At 37.0% G+C, this 22,629-nt stretch overlaps 1 protein-coding gene across 8 annotated transcripts in view; it reads left to right on the top strand.

Annotated features, from left to right (window-relative positions):
* Nucleotides 1–22,629, top strand: part of PI4K2B (phosphatidylinositol 4-kinase type 2 beta) — a 45,371-nt gene that overhangs the window by 7,149 nt on the left and 15,593 nt on the right. For 5 of the 8 annotated variants that reach the window (XR_004481500.2, XR_004481499.2, XR_004481498.2 and 2 more), the window contains 8 exons: nucleotides 1,918–2,054; nucleotides 3,837–4,037; nucleotides 4,660–4,791; nucleotides 6,606–6,759; nucleotides 8,505–8,566; nucleotides 10,828–10,927; nucleotides 15,076–15,209; nucleotides 15,781–15,840. Coding sequence is in view for 5 of the 8 variants with exons in the window: in XM_033421603.2 (XP_033277494.1) it covers nucleotides 1,918–2,054; nucleotides 3,837–4,037; nucleotides 4,660–4,791; nucleotides 6,606–6,759; nucleotides 8,505–8,566; nucleotides 10,828–10,927; nucleotides 15,076–15,209; nucleotides 15,781–15,840 (980 nt within the window). In the remaining 3 variants the exon portion in view is untranslated. The remainder of the gene's footprint in view (nucleotides 1–1,917; nucleotides 2,055–3,836; nucleotides 4,038–4,659; nucleotides 4,792–6,605; nucleotides 6,760–8,504; nucleotides 8,567–10,827; nucleotides 10,928–15,075; nucleotides 15,210–15,780; nucleotides 15,841–22,629) is intronic. The other 3 variants (XM_033421607.2, XM_033421606.2, XM_033421605.2) reach the window with 1 other exon arrangement.

The raw sequence follows: 22,629 nt of genomic DNA, 5'->3' as shown, positions 1-22,629 counted from the left end.
ATAAATCAGGGAGCCATCAGTGCTGATGAGGGAGAGAAGAGGGCCATGAACTGAACCTGGGCATTCCAAAGTTAAGTGATCAGGGAGATGAAAATGAGCCCACAGAAGACTGAAAAAGAGGAACTAATGAAATGGAGGGACAACTTGGAGAAGTGGCATCTTGGAAGCCAAGTGAAGAAAGTGTTTTCAGGAGGAGGGAGTGACCGACAGGGTGAAATGATGGTGTTGGTCAAGGAAGATCAGTTCTGAGGTTGGGTTTAGCAATGTGGATGTTACTGTGGACCCTGACAAAAATTATATCAATGGAGTGGTCAGGTCAGAAGCGTGATTGAAATGGGTTCAAAAGAGAGTGGGAGAAGAACAATTGGAGATGGTAAATATAATTATAGAAGTCTTCTGCTATAAAAGGGAGCAAAGAAATGAGGGGGTGTCTAGGGGGACTTTGGAGGCTAAGAGAGATTTAAGATGAGAAAAATTACACCATGCTTTGTATGGTGGTAGAAATGATCCAATAGAGAGGGAAATATTGATACAGGAAAGAATTGCAGAAGAAATGTCCTGGAGTAGTCAGGAAGAGATAGGTCTAGTATACAAAGTGAAGGAGTTGATCTTAGAGCTTGGATCATCCATCTATAGTAATAGGCGGGAGGCAGAGGTTGTGGATGGGTAGATAACGGTGCTGAGGGCTGATGATAGTTTTTTCTGCTTGCTTCTCTTTTCTTCTTGAAATAGGAAGATCATCTGCTGAGAGGAAAGAGGTGTTGGGAATTTGAGGAGAGGGGAGGGTATGAGATAGTTGTCCAGAAGAGTGGGAGAGTCTGTGTATTAGGGGAGTCATCCTAGTTTAGGCCGTTATAATGACATACCCTAGCTGGAGTGGCTTAAACAACAGATATTTATTTCTCACAGTTCTGGAGGCTGGGAAATCCAAGATCAGGGTGCCAGCATGATCAGGTTCTTGCTAAGGGCTCTCTTCTTGGCTTGCAGATGGCAACCTTCTCACTGTGTCCTCACATGGCCTAATCCCATCATGGGGTCCCCACCCTCATCTAAACCTAATTACCTACCAAAGACCCCACTCCCTGTATGATCACATTAGGGGTTAAGGCTTTGAGTGTTTTGAGGGACACAAGCATTGAGTCTTTAACAGGAATGTAGTATGCTCCCATGGCAACAGGAAGGGTCCACCTGAGGACTGTGGTGATGAATTTAAGGGGAGACACCAGGCATTGTGTTTATCTAGTCAAGTTTAGCTGTCCAGGCATAGGCATAGTCATAGGCAGACAGTTGGGTTTATCCAGGATTGGGATTTTTCCAGGTAACCATGATGAGGGGTGGGAGGAAGAGAGTGATTTTTTGATGATTAACCATAATTTATGCTGGCCAAGCAGGGAAGTAGGGACACAAAGTGGGTGAAGACCCTTGAACAGTATATGGTAGATCGGTGCTTTGAACGTCCTAGTGGGATGGAAGAATTTTTGGACTCAGGGTGCCAGAGGGAGTGAACTAGGAAAAATAAAAGATGCCTAAAGTGAAAAGTAGGGAGAGATTGCAGGTATTAGTGATGACAGATCTGAGGTATGACTGCAGTCGGAGGCTGAGGTGGGATGAAGAACAAAAACACTGGGAGGGAGGAGTTCAAGTTAACACAGGGCATTAGTGTGATTATTTCAGTATAGGAGATCTTGTTTTTCACGTGTCATAGCTTGAAGTGGGGTTAGAGGGAAAAAAAAAAAAGCATCAAACCAGCCCAAACAATACTTAATTACATTTTTCTGTACCTAAATGTTTTAGTGCTAATAATCTAATCCAGTATTACAGGTCCATATTGTGAGCATTCTCAGAGCTGGTCTTTCTTCTTCTTAGCATTCTGTTTAACATTGATTTTTCTTAATGCAATAATTGTTGGTTCTTCAGAGTTGAATACATTCTTGGATGATCCAGAATTTGCTGATGTTATATTGAAAGCAGAGCAAGCAATAGAATTTGGAGTTTATCCAGAAAGAATCTCTCAAGGTTCAAGTGGAAGTTACTTCGTGAAGGATCCTAAGAGGGTGAGAATTTCACAGACCTACTATATATAACAGACATTTTGGAAAACACTAATTTAAATGTGAAGTCATTGTGCGTTTCTGAAGATATTTTCCTAATAAATCTGATTACACCTTCTTTTCAGAAATAAAGGTCAGTTTACTATTAACTAAAGCACCCTACTGCTTAAAAATTGAGCTATTCATTTTAAGCCATAGTTTTCTGTATTATTATTATTATTTTATTTATTTATTTTTTTGCGGTACGCGGGCCTCTCACTGTTGTGGCCTCTCCTGTTGCGGAGCACAGGCTCCGGACGCGCAGGCTCAGCGGCCATGGCTCACGGGCCTAGCCGCTCCGCGGCATGTGGGATCTTCCCGGACTGGGGCACGAACCCGTGTCCCCTGCATCGGCAGGCGGACTCTCAACCACTGCGCCACCAGGGAAGCCCCTGTTTTATTATTTTAATATTCGGTTTCAAGTATTTATTGACTATTCACATTTAGCTGTAGATTCGTTGGGTTTATATTCACAAGTCCTTACCATACAGTAACCAAGCAGAGTTTTATTTTACCCTCAGAATATTTTTTCCAGCATTGTACCAGAGAAGGAGCCTGGGCAGTCTGAAGTTTGAAGGCGTTGGAATGTGACAAAGTGAAATGAACCAAAGTATAATTCTAAGGCAGAAAAGAGAAGTTGATATGGGACTTTGTTCCACTTAGTCTAGAATGTTTCAAAAATCTGTATTATTTCTAAAAGCTTTCTGAGTGATGCATAGCCAGCAGTTCTCTTTTTCAGGAGGAAAAAAGATTATAATTCCACCCAAATATTTTTTGCAAAGACTGAAGTTATATTTTAAAACATAGGCTTTTTTGAGATTTAAATATATATATGTAGGTAATGTCAATCTCTCTATCTTTATTCCAAGCTTGATTTCTTAATTTGTTCTTGACTTTTTTATTAGTGACTCAGACTTTATTGCATTATAAAACAGTTATATACTTATAGTAAGATTTTTATTTCTTGTTTAAGGATAATTCAGCTTCTAAATTTAATATTAATGTATTTTATCAGACCAGTAATAATGATTATAGACTTTTAGACATACATGAGCAATTTTTTTTAAGAGGAGAGAATTTATTTAAAAATTGGTTCATAAAGAAATAACTGAAAAAAATTTAAGGTAGGAGAATCTGACAGCATAGATGTCACTATATCCTATCATTTCCTTTGTATCTTAGAGATGACTTTTTGTCATTGGATTTATTCATTTAACAGATGCTTGAATGTCTACTGTGTACCAGGTACACAGTACTTAGGATATAGCCCTAACAGAGAAAGTGCCTGCCCTTTTAGAATACACATCTACTGGGAAAGTAGACAATAAATAAACATAGAATTGGGGTATTTAATAGATATTGAATAATAACACTGTTTGACCTAGGTCAGTGGTTTTCAAACATTTTAAAATCAGTGGAACCCCTTCTTAACTAGGAAGTCCAGTACATAAAATGGGTGAAATCAGTGGATGGGGTCTTAGAGCCCTGCCCTCCCCTCTTCTCTCACCTTCCCTAGAATTTCTCAGAGCACGGTTTGAAAACCGTTAGCCCAAAGGATTATTGATTTTAGATTGTTGAATGAGGATGCGTATAAAACTATTATTGGTATTAAACCTCTTAATAATTAAGAGTGATGCCCAAATTTGTGGTGGGAAGAAGTAGAAAATGATCAGAATGCGTTTTATGGATTATGATCTCTCTGTCTTAAAAGTCTAATAAAATTTCTACTTTTTTTCCCCCCTATAGAACATTATTGGTGTGTTTAAACCCAAATCAGAAGAGCCTTATGGTCACCTGAATCCAAAATGGACCAAATACGTTCATAAGGTCTGCTGCCCTTGCTGCTTTGGCAGAGGCTGCCTGCTTCCTAATCAGGGATACCTTTCCGAAGCTGGTGCCTCCCTTGTGGATGAAAAGCTTCATCTGGGCATTGTACCAAAAACAAGGGTAAAGCAGAAATTGTTTTTAATCGTGTACTTCTAATTTACAGCCCACTTCTCTGTGAACACTTTAGTATTATTCGTAATGCCAGAGCCTAAAGTTGAGCCCCTTTTTTTGTAATCCAGAGTCACAAATGACTAGTAAATTGATTCTAGTGTAGATCCACAAAGTATCCAAGGGAGTATCTCTTGCTCAGGTGAGCTGAGATGATGCTGACGTAAAGAGGAGAAAGAACGAGCATTTAGAAAGCAGAAAAAAATCTAGAAATTCTTTTGAAGGTAGAGATAACTGATATGCTCAGAAGACTGCTATCTTTTTCTTTCTGACCTTTATACATTTTTACTTGAAGCTCTACTGGAAATGTTTATTCCTAATTCTACATTTCAAGACTATTACTTCTTTCTTCCACTGGCCAATTTTAGCTGCCTCTCTCAGAAAGAAATACATGTGTGCCATTTAACCAACTTTGCCAAATCCCTTAGCCTTTCTATTTTAGATTCTCAGGAGCATTTAGTATAGTGTTAAACTTTGCTAATTTACAGCATTAGAGTGAGTTCCATGGTGTATGTGAATAGAAATACTATAATGCAAATTCTAATAGCCATTTTTTTTAACTGTACGTCTCTAGGTGGTTTGGCTCGTCAGTGAGACATTTAACTACAGTGCAATTGACCGTGCAAAATCTAGAGGCAAAAAGTATGCTTTAGAGAAAGTGCCAAAAGTAGGTAGAAAATTTCATCGGATAGGACTTCCTCCTAAGGTAAGTTACTGCGATGTGCTTTATTTGGGGCGAAGTTCATCACATATTACCTGAGCTCTGTGCGCTAGGCACTGTGCTGTGGACTGTGGATATATATTAGTAAAACCAGTTTTCTCATCTTCAACAGCTTATAGTAACAAGCAGTCTCAACGCAATGTGATAAAGCTGTTGAGGATGGTTAAGTGCAGGGAGCTCAGAGAGGGTAGAGGAGGGATATTTAACCCACTTTGGAGGGCTAGGGAATTGCCAAGAGGAGGCTGCACCTAAGGCTTTATATAGTAATGGCTGAAAGTGCAGGCTGAGAATTAGACCTAGGTTTTATTCCAACCCTCTCCACCAGTTAGCTCTGAGACCTTGGGCAAGTCCCTTACTCTCCAAGCCCCAGTTTCTGTAAAACGAGGCTAATAAAAAACTACCTCTTAGGGTTGTGAGAATAAAATGGAAAAATATATGTCAAGTACTTGATACAGTACCTGGCACATAGTAAGCGATAGTAGCCGAGTTTACTCAATACATACTAGATTTTGTTTTTTCTTATCACTTTTAAATAAACCTAAGGGATGATTAGCAACTAGCTAAGCAAGGGTAGGGAGGGTTAATGGGAAAAACATTCTAGAAAAAAGCAGTAGGCTTTATTATTATTATTTTTAAATTATATTTAACCTGCAATTTTGTTGTTTTGTTGTTGCTATGCATTTATCTATATAAAAGAATTTGAGTAGAAATGCATGGTTATCCTAACTTGTCTTTAGTATTGTACTCCAAGTAAGCAGGAAGTTTTGAAAAAATTTACAAGGCCTGTTACTCCTTGCATATGCTGAAATAGGTGTGACTAAAGAAGGATATTATTTCTGTATTTATGACTACTAGGACTTCATTATGAGTGCTTTAGAGAAAACATTTAGGAAATCATTAAAATTTCATGCCAACAAGAACATAAAGTGTTAAGATAAGTGATAGATTTTTTTTTTTTGGCTGCCCCGCCCAGCATGTGGGATCTTAGTTCCTGGACCAGGGAGCCAACCTGGGCCCTCGGCAGTGAAAGCGTGGAGTCCTAAATAGGTTTTCTTTGTCGTGATTTGTTTGTAAATATTTATGAGGCCAGCTACGTTACCCATTACCTATGTGTCCTCTGCTATTTAAATTTGTATTTCCGTCTTTAAAAACTTGTTTAACATTAACAACTAGTAATTTTAGCGATAGAAAACTTTATAAAATAAACATATCTTCAAGGAAAGGACTTTTTAAAAAAACCACTATAGAGGTTGTGATTCATTGGTTACTTCTTTAAAATTTATGACAGGATCTTTAAGCTACGTAGTCAAAGAATTCATTCTTCTATAAAAATAAAGTCATTTTCTGTATCTTATGTTGTAAAAAGAATCCTGAAGTATTTTTTCAGTAAGATAAAATTATACTATTATTAAATAAATAACCAGGATAGGTGTAAAATTTGGTCTTCAAAATTAACTTCATGTTAATGAATATTTTTAGAAAACAGCATTCTTGTTGAGAATATCACCTTAACGGCACATGTGTATTTTGTTTTTTAGTTATCCTAAAATAGCTGCTCTTCTCCTTGAAAGTCTAGGATTGAGCATTTTTTATTTGCTATGTATTCTTTATGTGATTATTTTAAATTAGTGTATAAAAATAGTTTTCTTGATAAATGTGGCTTATCTAAATTAGTGTTAACTTCAATTTTTCTTATTGTGTTCATGTAAAGTATTTTATGACAATACTGCTGAGAACTTTAAAAAGTAGTCTCTTTGTTCTTATATTTTCTTTTCTAACTATAATTCTTAAAATTATAGATTGGTTCCTTTCAGTTATTTGTTGAAGGTTACAAGGAGGCTGAATATTGGCTTAGGAAATTTGAAGCTGACCCTTTGACTGAGAATATTAGAAAACAATTTCAGTCACAGTTTGAAAGATTAGTTATTTTGGATTACCTCATCAGAAATACAGGTACTGAAGTTCTCTCATTTGTTCACTCAAATCTTGTTAACTTTCAAATTGTATTCAACTCTTGTTTATCCAAATCAAAGACATAAAATTTTGCTGCAGTAGTCTTGAGGCCACTTTTTTTTTTTTTTTTTTTGCGGTACGCGGGCCTCACACTGTTGTGGCCTCTCCCGTCGCCGAGCACAGGCTCCAGACGCGCAGGCTCAGCGGTCATGGCTCAGGGGCCCAGCCGCTCCGCGGCATGTGGGATCTTCCCAAGGACCGGAGCACGAACCCGTGCCCCCTGCATCGACAGGCGGACTCTCAACCACTGCGCCACCAGGGAAGCCCTGAGGCCACTTTTTCTTTACATTCCTTAGAAAACAGAGGTGTAGTACCAACTCTCCCAGGCAGAATTAATCTCGTACTGGATATTCAGACTCAGAGCAGGCTCCTGCCCAGGTGATAGCAATCAGTTCCTATCCCTCGGGAGAGGGGAGTTTCTTGGCAACAGGACAAAGCCTGTTGGAAATTGGAAATGTTGTAACATCTTATGGAAAAACCCGAACAAACTTTTTGGCCAACATAATAGATAATCTGCGACAGTGGTTCCCTGTACTGTCAGGGTCAGTATTATATGGGCATTTGTTACAAATGCATTTCTGGGAGCCCAGCCCAGACCTGCTGAATGTGAGGCCAGCAGTTTGTGTTTTTAATAAGTCCTCCAGGTAATTCTCATGCACCCTGAAGCTTGAGAACCACTGGTTCAAAATCTTTGCTCATTTATATTAGTTTCTGGAGAAGCATTATGTACCTTTTTAGATTTACCTTTATTAAATCATATGGTCTTAAGTTAATGTTAAAATTAGTGTAGAATCCAATGGAATATTACTCAGCCATGAAAAAGAATGAGATATTGCCATTTGCAGCAGTATGGATGGACCCAGAGAATATTATACTTAGTGAAGTAAATCATACAGAGAAAGACAAAAATAATATTATATCACTTATATGTGGAATCCAAAAAATAGTACAAATGAAGCTACATATGAAACAGAAACAGACTCACAGACATAGAAAACAAACTTACGTTTACCCAAGGGGAGAGGGAAGGAAGGAGGGATAAATTAGGAGTATGGGATTAACAGGTACAAACTACCACACATAAAACAGATAAGCAACAAGGATTTACTGTATAGCATAGGGAATTATATTCAATATCTTGTAATAACCCATAATGGAAAATAATGTGAAAAAATATGTATATATAACTGAATCAGTGCTGTACACCTCAAACTAACACAATATTGCGAATTGACTATAGTTCAATTTTTTTAAAAATTAGTGTAGAATCTAGAATACTCCTATAGAGACATTAGGTAAGAGCCTATCCAGGAATTTGCCTGGAAATGGGGGTAGATGCTTTTTTTCCCAAGGTGAAGAGAAATTATCCTTTTTAATAACCTTGGTTTAAGAGTTCTTGACAGTAATTGTACCTACCACAGAGTGGTTTTAAGAATTCAGTGAACTAATACATGTTAAGCACTTACAACAATGTCTGGCACAGAGTAAATCTCAATGAATGTTAGCTAACATTTATGAGTATTTTTAGTCTGTATGTGTTAAATTGGAGCCTTTAATATGTCCATATGCTACAGATAACAAATAAAGGTCTCAAAAAGTGATGACTAAATTTTTCCCCTTGGTATTAAACTATGATAGCCATAAAAAAATGAAGTAACAGATTTTTTGTTTGTTTGTTTTGAAAGACAGGGGAAATGATAATTGGTTAATCAGATATGAAAACCAGAAACAAGAAGATGAAATTACGGTAAGGAAATTTTAATATATATATGTATGTACACATACACACGCTATCAATTTCTGTAAAATATTCCTTGATGTTGTTATTTTTCATCACATCCTCTCCTTCACCTAGATCCTTGGTTTTTATCTCCTTTTTCTGTTTTTATCCTCTTTTTTCTTTCCTTCACCTGTTTACATTGTATTTTTTATTCTATTTTCAAAACCTCTGTGCAGTTTTATTTTTTATGTTGTATTAGTATAGAAGAATGATATCAGCTCAGTACTTTTTTTTTTTCTTTTTGCGATACGCGGGCCTCTCACTGTTGTGGCCTCTCCCATTGCGGAGCACAGGCTCCGGACGCGCAGGCTCAGCGGCCATGGCTCACGGGCCCAGCCACTCCGCAGCATGTGGGATCTTCCCGGACCGGGGCACGAACCCGTGTCCCCCTGCATCGGCAGGCGGACTCTCAACCACTGCGCCACCAGGGAAGCCCAACTCAGTACTTTTTTTAGGGCTTTGGAAATTTGTTGTATAACCACCATATTTATTTTGCTTTTATGTAATAAAGAAAGGCTTCTAGTATTTTTTATATTTTACTAATTCACTTCTTTCTGAGCCTTATGACTCAGGATTAGGTAATATAGAATTACCCAATTAAAATGGAACCTATGTGCTTCACCTGTGAATTATAGCCATTGAACTTAAAAAAATATACTTCTAATGCTTATAAGAAGCTGGTTTTCATGTACATAAAAGACTGTGAAGACCCTTAACACTATCAGAATGATAGATTTTAGATCCATTCCTATCAACTTTGACTACCCAAGTTCAAATTTTAGATATTTACATGAGAGATATTTTCAGAATAATTTTACTAGTTTAAATCAGTTTATACATTTAAGAAAGTTTTAACCAATTAAAAATAAATTTCTCTAATGTTTACAGTCTGTGTATTCGCATCACTTTAAAAGTTTGTAGTTTTCCGTGTTCATCAAAGAAATTTAAAATTACATATTCATAGTACTCAGCAATAAAAAAAGAATGAGCTTGATATACGCAATAATGTGAATGAATTTCAAAATCCTGCCAAGTGAAAGAAGCTACACAAAATGGAAGATACTGTCTGATTCCTTTTATATAAAAATCTAGAATGTTCAAACTAATCCCTAGGGACAGAAAGCAGGCCATGGTTGCCTGGGGTGGGGTAGAGGGAGGGAGGGGACTGCTAAGGGACACAAGGAAACTTCTGGGTGGTTTCACATCTGTCAGTGCTTGTCAAATTGTACACTTTAATATGTAAAGTTTATTGTGTGTAAATTATACCTCATAAAGTTGTAAATAGAAAAAAATGATAGAAATAAAAATAAATGGCAGTTATAGCAGAAATGGGTTTTAAAATACACATATAAAAATATTCATATTTATAACAGTTCCTAAATATATTTTATTGGTATATCTTAAGCAATTGGATTTTACTGAAAACCTTATTGTTTTGCTCTTAAGTATTTTGTGCATTTTCATCGAGATATTTGGTATAAACTAACAGGAACAAACCTGGCATATATCACTTGGACCTTCACTCTAATACTTTCAATTTAAAATTTATCTTTTTCACGTCTTGTTATTTTATCTAGGCCACTTAATAATGGCAACCCTCTATTTTTTGATAATAGGAAGTACTGTTTAACATGAAAAGTCTCTTGTCCCTGAGGTCTTCGTTTCCCTTACAGAAGAATGGAGAAGTTAGGAATGGCCTACATTCTGTAATCAAGAGTATCTTGAAGTTCCTTCTACTGGACCTTATTATATTTAGATATGGTCATTGAGGAGTTTTATTTAGAAGCATTTTGTATTTGAACTAATTATTTCTATGAGACCGTAGGAAAGACTTGATTTTAATAAGGTAACTTTAAGTTGTTATCTTAAAAATATCAATATTTTGTAAATACCATACATTTAAGCAATGTATCTAACAATAAATTATCCCGAAGTACACTTTTTAAAGTCTTGATAATTCCAAGACCTCTTCCCCAAAGAGGAAAAAAATGAAACTATTAATGCATGAATTTGTAATACCAAATTTAAAAAAAAATAGTGATTATGAAGTTTTTACTGATTCTTAAGACAGTCTCTTCCCTTAAAGGGTAAATTGGTACCTTCTGGCAACTTTATTTTTATAAGCTCTTCAGATAAAATGTCTTTAAACCTCAATAATTGTTATAAATTATCTTTTGGAAATATGCATATAAATTTTTTTATCAACAGACTATTTTTCTGCCCTTCAGGAAACAAAATGGACTGATGATAAAGAAACGCTTATTAAAATAGCTGCAATTGATAATGGTCTAGCATTTCCATTTAAACATCCTGATGAGTGGAGAGCATGTGAGTATTTAGAACTTTCCATAGATTCTATAGTTACCCCTTTTCCAGAATAAGAAGGGAATGAAATTTATGGATATCATAATAGCAGAGGAAAAACTGGGTGAAATACAGTCATTCATCAGGGCTCAGTTCTAGGCACTAGGGATGCAAAGATGTGTACTACGCTCTGTGGGTCTTGCCATGTATTGTTTGCTTATTTTTGGATAACTGTCTGATTTTGATTTTTTGGCTTGTATTAGCCTTGTAAAATAAGTTTGATAGCTTTCCAGTTTTTAAATGTATGTAATATGGGAATTACCTATTTTAATATTTTGGTAGAATTTTATTTTCATATTTGGGTAGTATTCACTTCTAAAACAATTTAGGCTTACCTCCCCGTTTTCTAGTTAGTAGTGGCTTAACTGCCTTACCAGTCTCTTCTACAGTTAATGGTCAGGTTTTCTACGTCTTCTTGAGCCAGTTTTAGACGTTGCTATTTTGCTTTAAATTATCCATGTTATCTTGAGTTGTAATTTATGCGTATAAGTGTTTTAAAGAATTCTCTTATAATTTAAGAAATCCCCTCTGTGCATATTAAATATTTAGGGGTGAAATTAAATGGAATTTGCTTTAAAATACTTAGGGGGAGGAAAAACAAGGATAGATGAAACAAATTTTATAAGAAATTTGGGAATAATTGAATTAGGTTATTCAGAATATGGGAATTCAGTGTACTAGTTTTTAAAATTTTTGTGTATGTTTGAAATATATGTAATAAATTAAAAAAATAATCTCTGTATTTATGACTATGCCTCTTTTAAATTCCTACTGCTTATTGGATTTTTTTTCACTAGACTTGCCCAAGATTGTCTATTGTAAAGCATTGACCCATATATATAATATATATGATTATATATAAATATAATATACAAAACAAATATACATAATTATATAAATATATTTTATATATATATTTTTTTCGCTTTTATCAGGTAATTGACCTTCTGTTGATCAGGTTTCCAGTTTGTTTATTTGCTTTTTCTTTTTCATAATTTATGTTTTCCATTATTATTTTCTTCTGTTGTGTTCGTGCTATTTTATTTCCCTATATATTTTTTTTCTAGGTATCATTTGGCTAAAGCACAGATTGGCTAGGTGTTGCATTGTTGTTCTGCTTTTACATATTCATACTTTCCGATTTTATTTTTGACAGGAATAATTTAGAAGTATTTTGTTTGGTTTTAAATTTCTAGGGCAGTTGATTAAAAAAACTGTCCATTGTTATTTTCAAGTTTTATTGCTTTGTGATCTGTGATTGTTAACTGTGTGAATTCTGCTCTTTGAAATTTTTTTTTTTTTTTTTTTTTTTTTTTTTTGTGGTACGTGGGCCTCTCACTGCTGCGGCCTCTCCCGTTGCGGAGCACAGGCTCCGGACACGCAGGCCCAGCGGCCATGGCCCACGGGCCCAGCCGCTCCGCGGCATGCGGGATCCTCCCGGACCGGGGCACGAACCCGTGTCCCCTGCATCGGCAGGCGGACCCCCAACCACTGCGCCACCAGGGAAGCCCTCTTTGAAATTTTTTAGTAATTCTTTTGTAACTTGATATATGGCCAGTTTGAAGGACTGTATTTGAGAAGAATGCGGTTAGGCACAAAGTTCTGTGTCTGTCTACTAATGAAAGCTTGTTAGTCAAATCATATTCTTGATATATTTTTTGACCACTTGATCTGTTAATTTTTGAGAGACAAAGTTCACTGTGATTGTAATTTTGTCAGTTTCTTTTTGCATTTCTTTGCGTTTCTTGCTTTGTGTTTCACACACAAAGGCCTGGCGTTTTATCTTGCTGTTGGCTTGTTCTTTTTATTAGTGTAAAATATATCCCACTTTATCCCTCGCAGTGTTTTTGGCATTTCTTATTTCATCTGTTGTAACATTGCTGTACCTCGTTTCTTTTTATTAGTATTTACCTGTATTATTCTATACTTTTATTTTCAACTTTCATTATTTTGATATGACATATGAACAGCTCTTAGCTGAATTTTTTTTTTTTTTTACCCAATCTGAGATCCTTTTAACCGGTACACTTAACTCTGTAGTTTGTCTCAATAAACTACTGATGTGTTTGAACTTTTCCTGCCATCTTTTTTTTTTTTTCTATTTACCATGAATTTCAGTTTTTTCTTTTTTTCCTTCCTATCTTTGGTTGAACTGACTTGAGATGTCTTTGTTCTATTTTTTTTTTCTCTAATGGTTTGGAATCTATATGCAAATTGTATTTTGAAAGTGTCAAGTTTAAGATGCCTACAGTACACCTGGAAAATTTTACCAAACACACAGTTGGGGATTAAGGGTCTAGAACTTGAAAGATTAATTGGTATTGAGGATGTCATTTTTAAACTGTCACCTTGGTAAGTGGAAGCCGTGGTGGTATTGCTATCACCTGGGAAAATCATGGTGAACAAATGCCACCACTAGGACAATGTGAGGTACGTAGGTACTCAATAAATGTTTCATGAATATTTAGTAGATGAAGGAGAGGAAGGACTAAGTATAGAATCTGGGAATGGTGACATTGAAAATGAGAGGAAAAGCCAGCAAACAAGAGAAATGGCTTAAAGACAGAAGGTAAAGTTTGAGAGGGTGGTGTCTCCAAAACCACATAGGAGAGAATTTCAGAGGGAGATGATAGAGAACAGTGCTGCTTGCTGCAAAGACACATGAAGTAGAATGAGGGCTGAAGATGGGCTTTTGGAGAAACCCTTATGAGGTGACTGGTGATCTTAGGGGAGAGTTTGAATGGTGATAGTAGAAGTTGAGGGATAGGGATTGGAAGTAGAGGCAGGCATAGAATCAGGGCTTTTCTTTTATATAATTGGTCAGGGAAAGGTCAAAGGGAAATTAGACATAGCTTCAGAGATGTAGGTCACAGGAAAGGCTTTCTTTGGAATGGACTACTTCCCACAGTGTTCAAAGAGATAGATAAAAGAGAATTCAGAAGGAATGACTCTAAAGGCAGAGTGTTTTCCTCAGGGCTTTCTACATGGTAGGAGCTGGAGGTTCGCATTGGATGTACCCACTGGAGTTCTGTGGGTGATCATATTCTCATAAGCCTTACATTTTCTTGCGTGAATCTGAATATGTACCCTATCTAGACAATCTCACTACGTTACAAATCTTTCTAGTCCTGGCACTGTGTATATTTAATGGTCTTCTCGGGAGAGAACTAGAGTTAGCCCAGAATCATGGATCTTTTATCCCTCAAAGCCAATTACCTGTTTACCTAGTAATGATTTAAAATTTTGGAACATCATACACACACATATACAAATATGAGTGGTCAGTTCCTGATAATTTATGGCTGAAAAGGCAGGGAGACCTTGGCCATGGTATCTGGGGCTGTGAACAAATTATAGATACCCCTCAGTTTCCAAACACAGGAACCAGAGATTCATATATATATATATATATATATATATATATATATATATATGTTTTTTTGTTTTTTGCGGTATGCGGGCCTCTCACTGTTGCGGCCTCTCCCGTTGCAGAGCACAGGCTCCGGACGCGCAGGCTCAGCGGCCATGGCTCACGGGCCCAGCCGCTCCGCGGCATATGGGATCTTCCCAGACCGGGGCACGAACCTGTGTCCCCTGCATCGGCAGGCGGACTCTCAACCACTGCGCCACCAGGGAAGCCCCAGATATATTTTTTGATATAGGGCTGTTTGAGATAGATTCATTATCAAAACTCTTACTGTTTCCAATTTAAAACTCAGAAACCTAACCAGTTCAGGTAATACCTTACTGTGCTTTACCATCTGAATTAACCATCCAAACTTAGAAATCTGAATAATTTAGATGGCAAAAACTAATTGTTCTCTCTGATACCTCCTTTCTCCTTTTTTTTTTTAACATCTTTATTGGAGTATAATTGCTTTACAGTGGTGTGTTTGTTTCTGCTTTATAACAAAGTGAATCAGCTATACATATACATATATCCCTATATCTCCTCCCTCTTGTGTCTCCCTCCCACCCTCCCTATCCCACCCCTCTAGGTCTCCTGTCTTTTTTTTTAACCTAGGAACTGTAGGGGAAAAACAGGGTAAATTTAGGTCTAAATAAACCACTTCCCCTCACTGATAAGAATACTTTTTTTTTTTTTTTTTTAGATCCATTTCACTGGGCTTGGCTTCCTCAAGCAAAAGTTCCTTTTTCTGAAGAAATAAGAAATTTAGTTCTACCACATATTTCTGACATGAACTTTGTGCAAGATTTATGTGAAGATCTTTATGAACTTTTTAAGGTAAATAAGTTTTTAGTTTTAATTATTGCAGAAAATGAAATAAATCTTAAAAGAGATTTTCTTAATAGAGTTGATTTGCAGTTTACTGCTTCTGGTATCACTGCTTGCAGTAGAACCTGACATAACAGAAAGGAATTAGCAGTTTTACTTTATAGGAGCATAAGTTTGTGAAGTTACACTATGAGTATTCTTTGAAGTGAAATTACATTATAATTTGAGAAGTTGTTTGCTTCAAAAGTTGAATTTTTACAAAATTTCTCTGAATTATAATAAATGTTCGGTGATCTGCTATGATTCAATTTTCTTTTTAAAAAAGCCTAAACCCATTGGCTGGAAAGTCATTTTAAATCCTTTCTGGAACAAGTTGGAGTATAACTACACTGTTTATTGTCATTCTGGAGGAATACGAAAATACATCAATTAAAAATAATCTTTTCATGCTATTTTTTTCTATTAGGAATGCTTTCTAATGACCTTATGTGCTGAGTTGAAGGGTTCATTGGTTTTAATTTTGTTTTTTCAAAGATCCTGATTTTCAGAATTGTAATGTTTTCTTTCCTTTTTGTGATAGACTGACAGAAGATTTGACAAAGCCACTTTTGAAAGGCAGATGTCTGTGATGAGGGGTCAGGTAGGTCACCTTTTTAAGATTTTGTTCATTAAGGAAAAACTCTCTTTGAAACAGTAGTCAACTTTTTTTTTCCATTGTGACCCAAAGATGCAGCTCTCAACACTGTCCTTTATTCTGAACCAAAGTAGCTCAGATGATTAGAAATGAAGTTGATTTCAATACTCTTTTTTTCTCTTTTGTCTTCTGTATTAGATTTTTTTTTACCTTGTTGTGTATTGTTTAGTTAGCCAGTTTCCTCCTACTGCTAATTCTTGTCCTCATTTTGATAACTGGTTTCCTGAGTGTTGGTATCGTCTTCCTCCTCAAATCCACTTGCTTGAATGTTTCAATACCAAGTTCTGTTTCCTGTTGATTATTTTCCTCATAAAATATGTTTGGCCTTTGCTAGAGCAGTCAGTAAATAACCATGTCACCATGGTTGAGCACTAATTAGGACATAAAAGTACTAGTTGTAACTCAGTCCTCTCACTCCTTTTCACTTCCTTTCATTAGCAATACAGGGTATCAATTACATCTGCTGGTGTGGACCTGCAGGCTGGGCTGACCTACAGGTGACGTCTGGTTCTTCTAGTCTACTAATAGTATTTAGATTCCAAAAGGAAGACTTGAAATGAAAATAAACTATAGGGTAAACATTGTCTTTTAGTGACTTACTAATTAACTTTTTCTTCCTAAAATATGCATTTCATTTAAGGTAGCTGTTTGCTGCATACCTGTGACAAAGAAGACAAGTCTAAGTTTTGCACTATTTATTATATAACATTAACAAATAGATATAGTTAAATTAGATAACTGTGTATTCATCATATATTTATTGACAGAACCAGAGCCAGAAACTGTCCTAATGATTGAGATAAAGCAGTGAGTAAAAACCAAGTTCCTACTCCGATGGAGCTCTTGCTTCTGATGAGGCTGGGGGTCAGGAAAAGGGACAGATTATTAGCATATACATCTCTCTGTGTTCTCTTGCGCTTATACAGTGCTTTGCTGGAGTCATACGTTTTAAATAGTAAGTGAAATGGCCGGAGAAGCAGGCTAGAGCCAGATTCTGAAGGGCCTTAAGTGCCGGGTATAGACTCCACATGGAAGGGATTGGAGCAGTTGTGATAACCCAAGTGCCCATCAACAGATGATTGGCTTAGAATACAGTGGAATAGTACTCAGCCATAAAAAAGAATGAAATATTGCCATTTGCAGCAACATGGATAGACCTAAAGAATATTATACTTAATGAAATAAGTCAGCAAAAGACAAAACTTTGATTATCACTTATATGTGAAATCTAAAAAATAATACAAATGAATTTATATACAAAACAGGAACAGATTCACAGACATAGAAAACAAATTTATGATTACCAAAGGGGAGAGGGAGAGGGGAGAGACAAATTAGGAGTATGGGATTAACAAACTACTGTACATAAAATAGATAATCAACAAGGATGTACTGTATAGCACAGGGAATTATACCCAATACCTTGTAATAACGTTTAAGGGAGTATAATCTGCAAAAAAAAAAAAGAATCCCTAAGCTATACACCTGAAACTAATGCAATATATTTTAAATCAACTATACTTCAATTTTTTAAAAAGGGCTGTGGTAATGACTAAGTTTTCCATTTACTAGTATGGAGAGATCTCCAGAATATGTTATAAAATGTAGTGCATAATGGTATGTATAAGCTGCTAACATATTGTATATAATAAGAAAGGAATCAGAATATTTTTTTAAAAGGGAGAGTTATGATGAGACTTACATTTCCTGAGAGGAGACCTTACCCTGGGGTTTCTCCTATGAACTCCCTGAGATTACGTGCTAAATTCTGTTTATATGTGCGTCTTGGGCATGGACTGGGCAATAGAATTTATATCTCAGCAAAAGGCGTCCATAACCCAACAAAGAATCCCTGCAGATTGGACAGTGGGGTGCACATTGACTCAGCAGATGAGTCTAGAACCAGGGAGCCTTGTGGGGAGGTGTTTTCGGTAATTCAGGTATGAATGATGGGCTTAGATGATTGATGATTGTAATTATGTTGCTGAGTGTTACCACCCTAAACTATATTTGAACTAAATTTTCAGGCATACGTAATTATGCCCTTATTTGGCATTTTTGCTTGAAACATATCTATTTGACTTAACAATATGCTCCATCTTCTGGAATTCTCTTACCCCTAAAGATGTATCTTTATTTCAGAAATGTTTGTGTGTTTTTTTTTAAATAAAAGCTGTAAATAATCTTGTAAGCTTTAATTGTAGATTAAAGTTAGTATGTGAGAAATTTAAATTTTAATTTTAAAATGCTTGTCTGAACAGATATGGGGACATTCTAGTTCTGAGGTCTGTTACAAAGATATACCAGTGGCTATCTGCTGTTTTAGGTTTATTTATTCATATCCTGGAGTAAAGTATTATACAAAGGAGTAAAGTATTATACAAATGGGTGTAATAGAATATAAAAGTGACAGGATCAGGATCTGGGAAAGAAAAAATAAAATAGAACATTATGTTTTTATTTTGTTTTGATTTTTTATTTTAATTTGGTTTTGACCTTTCTGATAGCCAAAAAGAGTAAGGTACTCTGACCATGTACATGACTGTGTAGCTCTCTGATTTTAACCCTTTTTTAAAAAAAGCTGGTCTGAAAAAAATCAGGTATTATTTTATATTCTAAAGTAAAGCAGTGCTTTGAAACCAAGACTTAACAAACAAAAACTAATACCTGTGTTTCAAGCAACAGAATTCATTATTCAGCCAGTTCCTTAATTGAGTCAAAATACTGTGTTATTGAAACCGAAAGTGGGATCCGGGCTACTCGCTGCTCAAAAACCAATAAAGAGGCAAGGTTGGTGGAAAGGAAAGTTTGCTTTATTTTAGATGCCGGCAACTGGTGGGGGAGGGCAGACGCCTGTCCAATGACCAACTCCCCTCCCCGCCTCCTACAACCAGTGGGCAAGAGCTTTTATAGATGGAGGGAGGGGGCTACATGCAGAAACAGCACAGTCAGCTCTGACAGTCATCTTGAAATTGGTCATGCGGTGGTCTGACCAGCATCATCTTGGTTGTTGTAAGTACAGTTAATCTTCAGTTCCAGGGTCCGTTTGTTCCCATTTCCTTGAGGCCAATTCTTGGAATTGTGTCAGCTTAGGTCATGGCTACAGTCTGGTCATCATGTAGTTAACTTCTTCCACTTGATGGGGGTTTCAGTATCTATAAGACAGCTCACAGGATATGGCCCAGATTATTATCTATAGCCCTTGAGGAGGAACTAAGGTCTTTGACTGTGCTTAGTGACTAACCTGTTATTATTTGGTCTCCTTTGGCTGTTTTCCTTTGTTTCCGTATTTTCTCATTTCTCTGATTAAACTTATTCTCTGGCTAAGGTTTTTCCACAGACAAAAGGCAGGCAGAGGACATAGGGTCCTGCTCCGTTTCATTATTTCAGTCATTTATAATTATCCCTTGAATCCCTCTCCCTTCTAATTTTGCCAATTAACATCATGATTTGTGCTTCGTACAACCTAGTCTTCTGTCCTAGTTTATAGTAAGTTTTTAGTTTTGCACACATAATCAGTGACAATTCTCATTCTCCATATAAAGATGTGGACTGGAATTAGGAACTAGTATGAAGGCATTTCTTTTAAAATTTGACTAGAAATGTTTATTCAGTTAAAATTTTTGAATTTTACATTAACTAGCAGTAGGGTCATGATCAAGCTCAATAAGAGCGTCATTTTACGTTCTACCTGTGCCTGTTTGGAGCACTGGACCTCAGAAATACTTATTTATTTAAAATACATTTTATACACGATCTGAAAAAAGTGACAGAAATGATTAATAAAACAGTTTCATTAATACAGAGTGAAATTCTATTCAGTGATATATAAACCAGAAGCTCATTTGCAGATTCAGTAAAAATTGATGTTAAAGAAAATGAAAGTGACGCTTTCGTACCTCCTGAGTACTTGACTCTTTACTAGATAGTTTTATATTTGTTATTATTTTTCCTCATAACAGCTCTACACAGTTGTCTGCATTTTGTAACTTGGCTCAAAGGGGTTAACATGTTGCATCTGTTTAATAAGGGAGTCTAAAGTCTGGCAAATCTGCAACATTTCGGCATTGCCTCTGCCTGGGGTCCTTATCATCTCTTCTCTGGATTTAATGATCTTCTAAGTGGTGTCCTTACCTCTTTTCCCATCCTTCTTCCACATTAGACCAGAACAATCTTTCTCAAAGCAGATATGATCATCTCTTTTGTGATTTAAAACTCCCCTGATTTGTCAGTCCGTACAGGCTTAAGCCCTGACTTTGAGCACCTTCTCCAACACCTTTGCAGTCTGCCTCCAGCAACATAGCTACCTTTACCTCTTGTCACTGTCAGCTTCCCCTAAGCCTAGCAGCTCAGAACTGTTCTTCAGTCCCAGTTCACATCTCCCAGTGGTGCCCTTTGCGTGCTGTCGTCTCTCCTGGGGTGCCTTTTCCTCTCCTTCTGGAGAACAGTTTTTCCTTCAAGCTCCAGCTCTGTCTTCCTAGGCTCCTCCTGCCGCTCAAGGAGTTCTGATTTCCCTAGCACTCCATGGGAGTATTGGGGTCACATTTCACTCAGAAATTGGATGTTAAGACAGCATGTTGGGGGAGTTTCCTGGTGGCCTAGTGGTTAGGATTCCCGGCTTTCACTGCTGCAGCGCGGGTTCAATCCTTAGTCAGGAAACAGATCCCACAAGCCGTACGGTGCAGGCCAAAAAAAAAAGGACAGCAAACTGGGCATAGTACAGTTGAAAAATAGCTTAAAACCAACCAGGAAGTAGAATATACATAGTTTTATGTAGATAGTACAGTAATTCTCATGCCCACTAAAATTTGAGGACCAGTGAACTAGTCCAAAGGAAAGCAGAGTCTATATGCAGAAGTCTGTAAGTTCACACCATCTGCCCTTGACCTATCACACCCCTACCATGGTATCAAATGTGGCATAGATGGAGCATTCTAAAGTGTTTTTCCTGGGCTTCGCTGGTGGTGCAGTGGTTGAGAGTCCACCTGCTGATGCAGGGGACACGGGTTCGTGCCCTGGTCTGGGAGGATCCCACATGCCGCGGAGCGGCTGGGCCCGTGAGCCACGGCCGCTGGGCCTGCGCATCTGGAGGCTGTGCTCTGCAGTGGGAGAGGCCACAACAGTGAGAGGCCCGTGTACCGCAAAATAAATAAATAAAGTGTTTTTCCTTGTCTGCAATGTTTAGTCTATTTCTAAAAATAATCTTCTCTGATGTAAAGATATAGTAATAGATGTGTTTATTCTTTGGGAAATGAAAAAATGAGTGGTATGTAAAGGAGGGGATCAGATTGTAAAGTCAGGGCATAGATCCACTGTTGCTGAAGTGTTTGTCACACTACATTCCAGTTATTTGTTTGTGTGGCTGTTTGTTTCTACAATGTGTGCACTTTAAGGGCTCAGATGGGTTTTTTCCCTCGTATTTAGTCTTCTCCCCAACACAGCGCATGCTCAGTAAATATTTCTTTAGCAAATAAATGCAAGATCATCAAGTGTCTTCTCAACTCCCAAAGAAATACTAATATTTTGGATAGTTTTAAGACTGAATAATTTTTGCTATTATATATTTGAAATTTTTTAGTCTTGTAGAATGACTTTCATTTTCTTTGTACCATTCCGCTTCTAGATTCTCTACAACAATCATGTATTGTTTTTAGAGTCAGGAAAATATTAGATGCTACTTAAATTAGTGTGTTTAGATTAACATGTTTAGAATAGGATTTTTAAAATCAAAAGAGGAAACTAACTGAATATTTCATTCCTTAGCCATGCTGGTACCCACATTTATTTTCACGGTAAGGACAATGCTTATAAACATAAATTTTGTAAATTCTTTTTGTCTTTTTATCCAAACATAACCAGCCTAGAAGATTTTAAGGAAGAGCTTAAAAGGAATCCTAAACCATAAATACAATGAGTAGCTACTATTACTAGTAAAGGTTTATTTCTCTGATGTATTAAATACTTCAGATCTTCCAGGATCTAAACCATCTAGTTTATACTGTTCAAGTATTATGACATTTATTTATTAGTATGGCTTTATGTTGAAACCTTTATGCTTATCTCACTATTAAACAGTCTTTACAACAACTAGTAAAATGCACACCATCTGTATATTAAATATTTTCAAATACCTGAAGGAGACATCCTTATTTCTAACGTACACAACAAAGGGAATTTTTTTTTTTTTTTTTTTTTCTTTTCTGTACGCGGGCCTCTCACTGTTGTGGCCTCTCCCGTTGCGGAGCACAGGCTCCGGACGCGCAGGCTCAACGGCCATGGCTCACGGGCCCAGCCGCTCCGTGGCATGTGGGATCCTCCCGGACCGGGGCACGAACCCGTGTCCTCTGCATTGACAGGCGGACTCTCAACCACTGCGCCACCAGGGAAGCCCCCAAAGGGAATTTTTTACCCGATATGCAGGGAAAAAAAGAAAATTATTAAATTTTTATTTGAACAGAGTAGAATAGGCTGTAAGCTATGCATTGTTTCATAACCTTATTTATATGCTCAAGTAGCAATTCCAAGAGTATGTTTAAACATGGAATGTAATATAGTTTACTTTTCCTAGTTTTACTTTTCCTATTTAAGAATAGACTCTTAGAGTCCGCCTGCCGATGCAGGGGACACGGGTTCATGCGCCGGTCCGGGAAGATCCCACATGCCGCGGAGCGGCTGGACCCGTGAGCCACGGCCGCTTGAGCCTGCGCGTCCGGAGCCTGTGCTCCACAACGGGGG

Source organism: Orcinus orca, chromosome 4 (genome assembly GCF_937001465.1).
Source record: "Orcinus orca chromosome 4, mOrcOrc1.1, whole genome shotgun sequence".
NCBI classification, from domain to species: domain Eukaryota; kingdom Metazoa; phylum Chordata; class Mammalia; order Artiodactyla; family Delphinidae; genus Orcinus; species Orcinus orca.
Note: the sequence above shows the minus strand (reverse complement) of the source record. Positions and strands in the feature narration are given on the sequence as shown.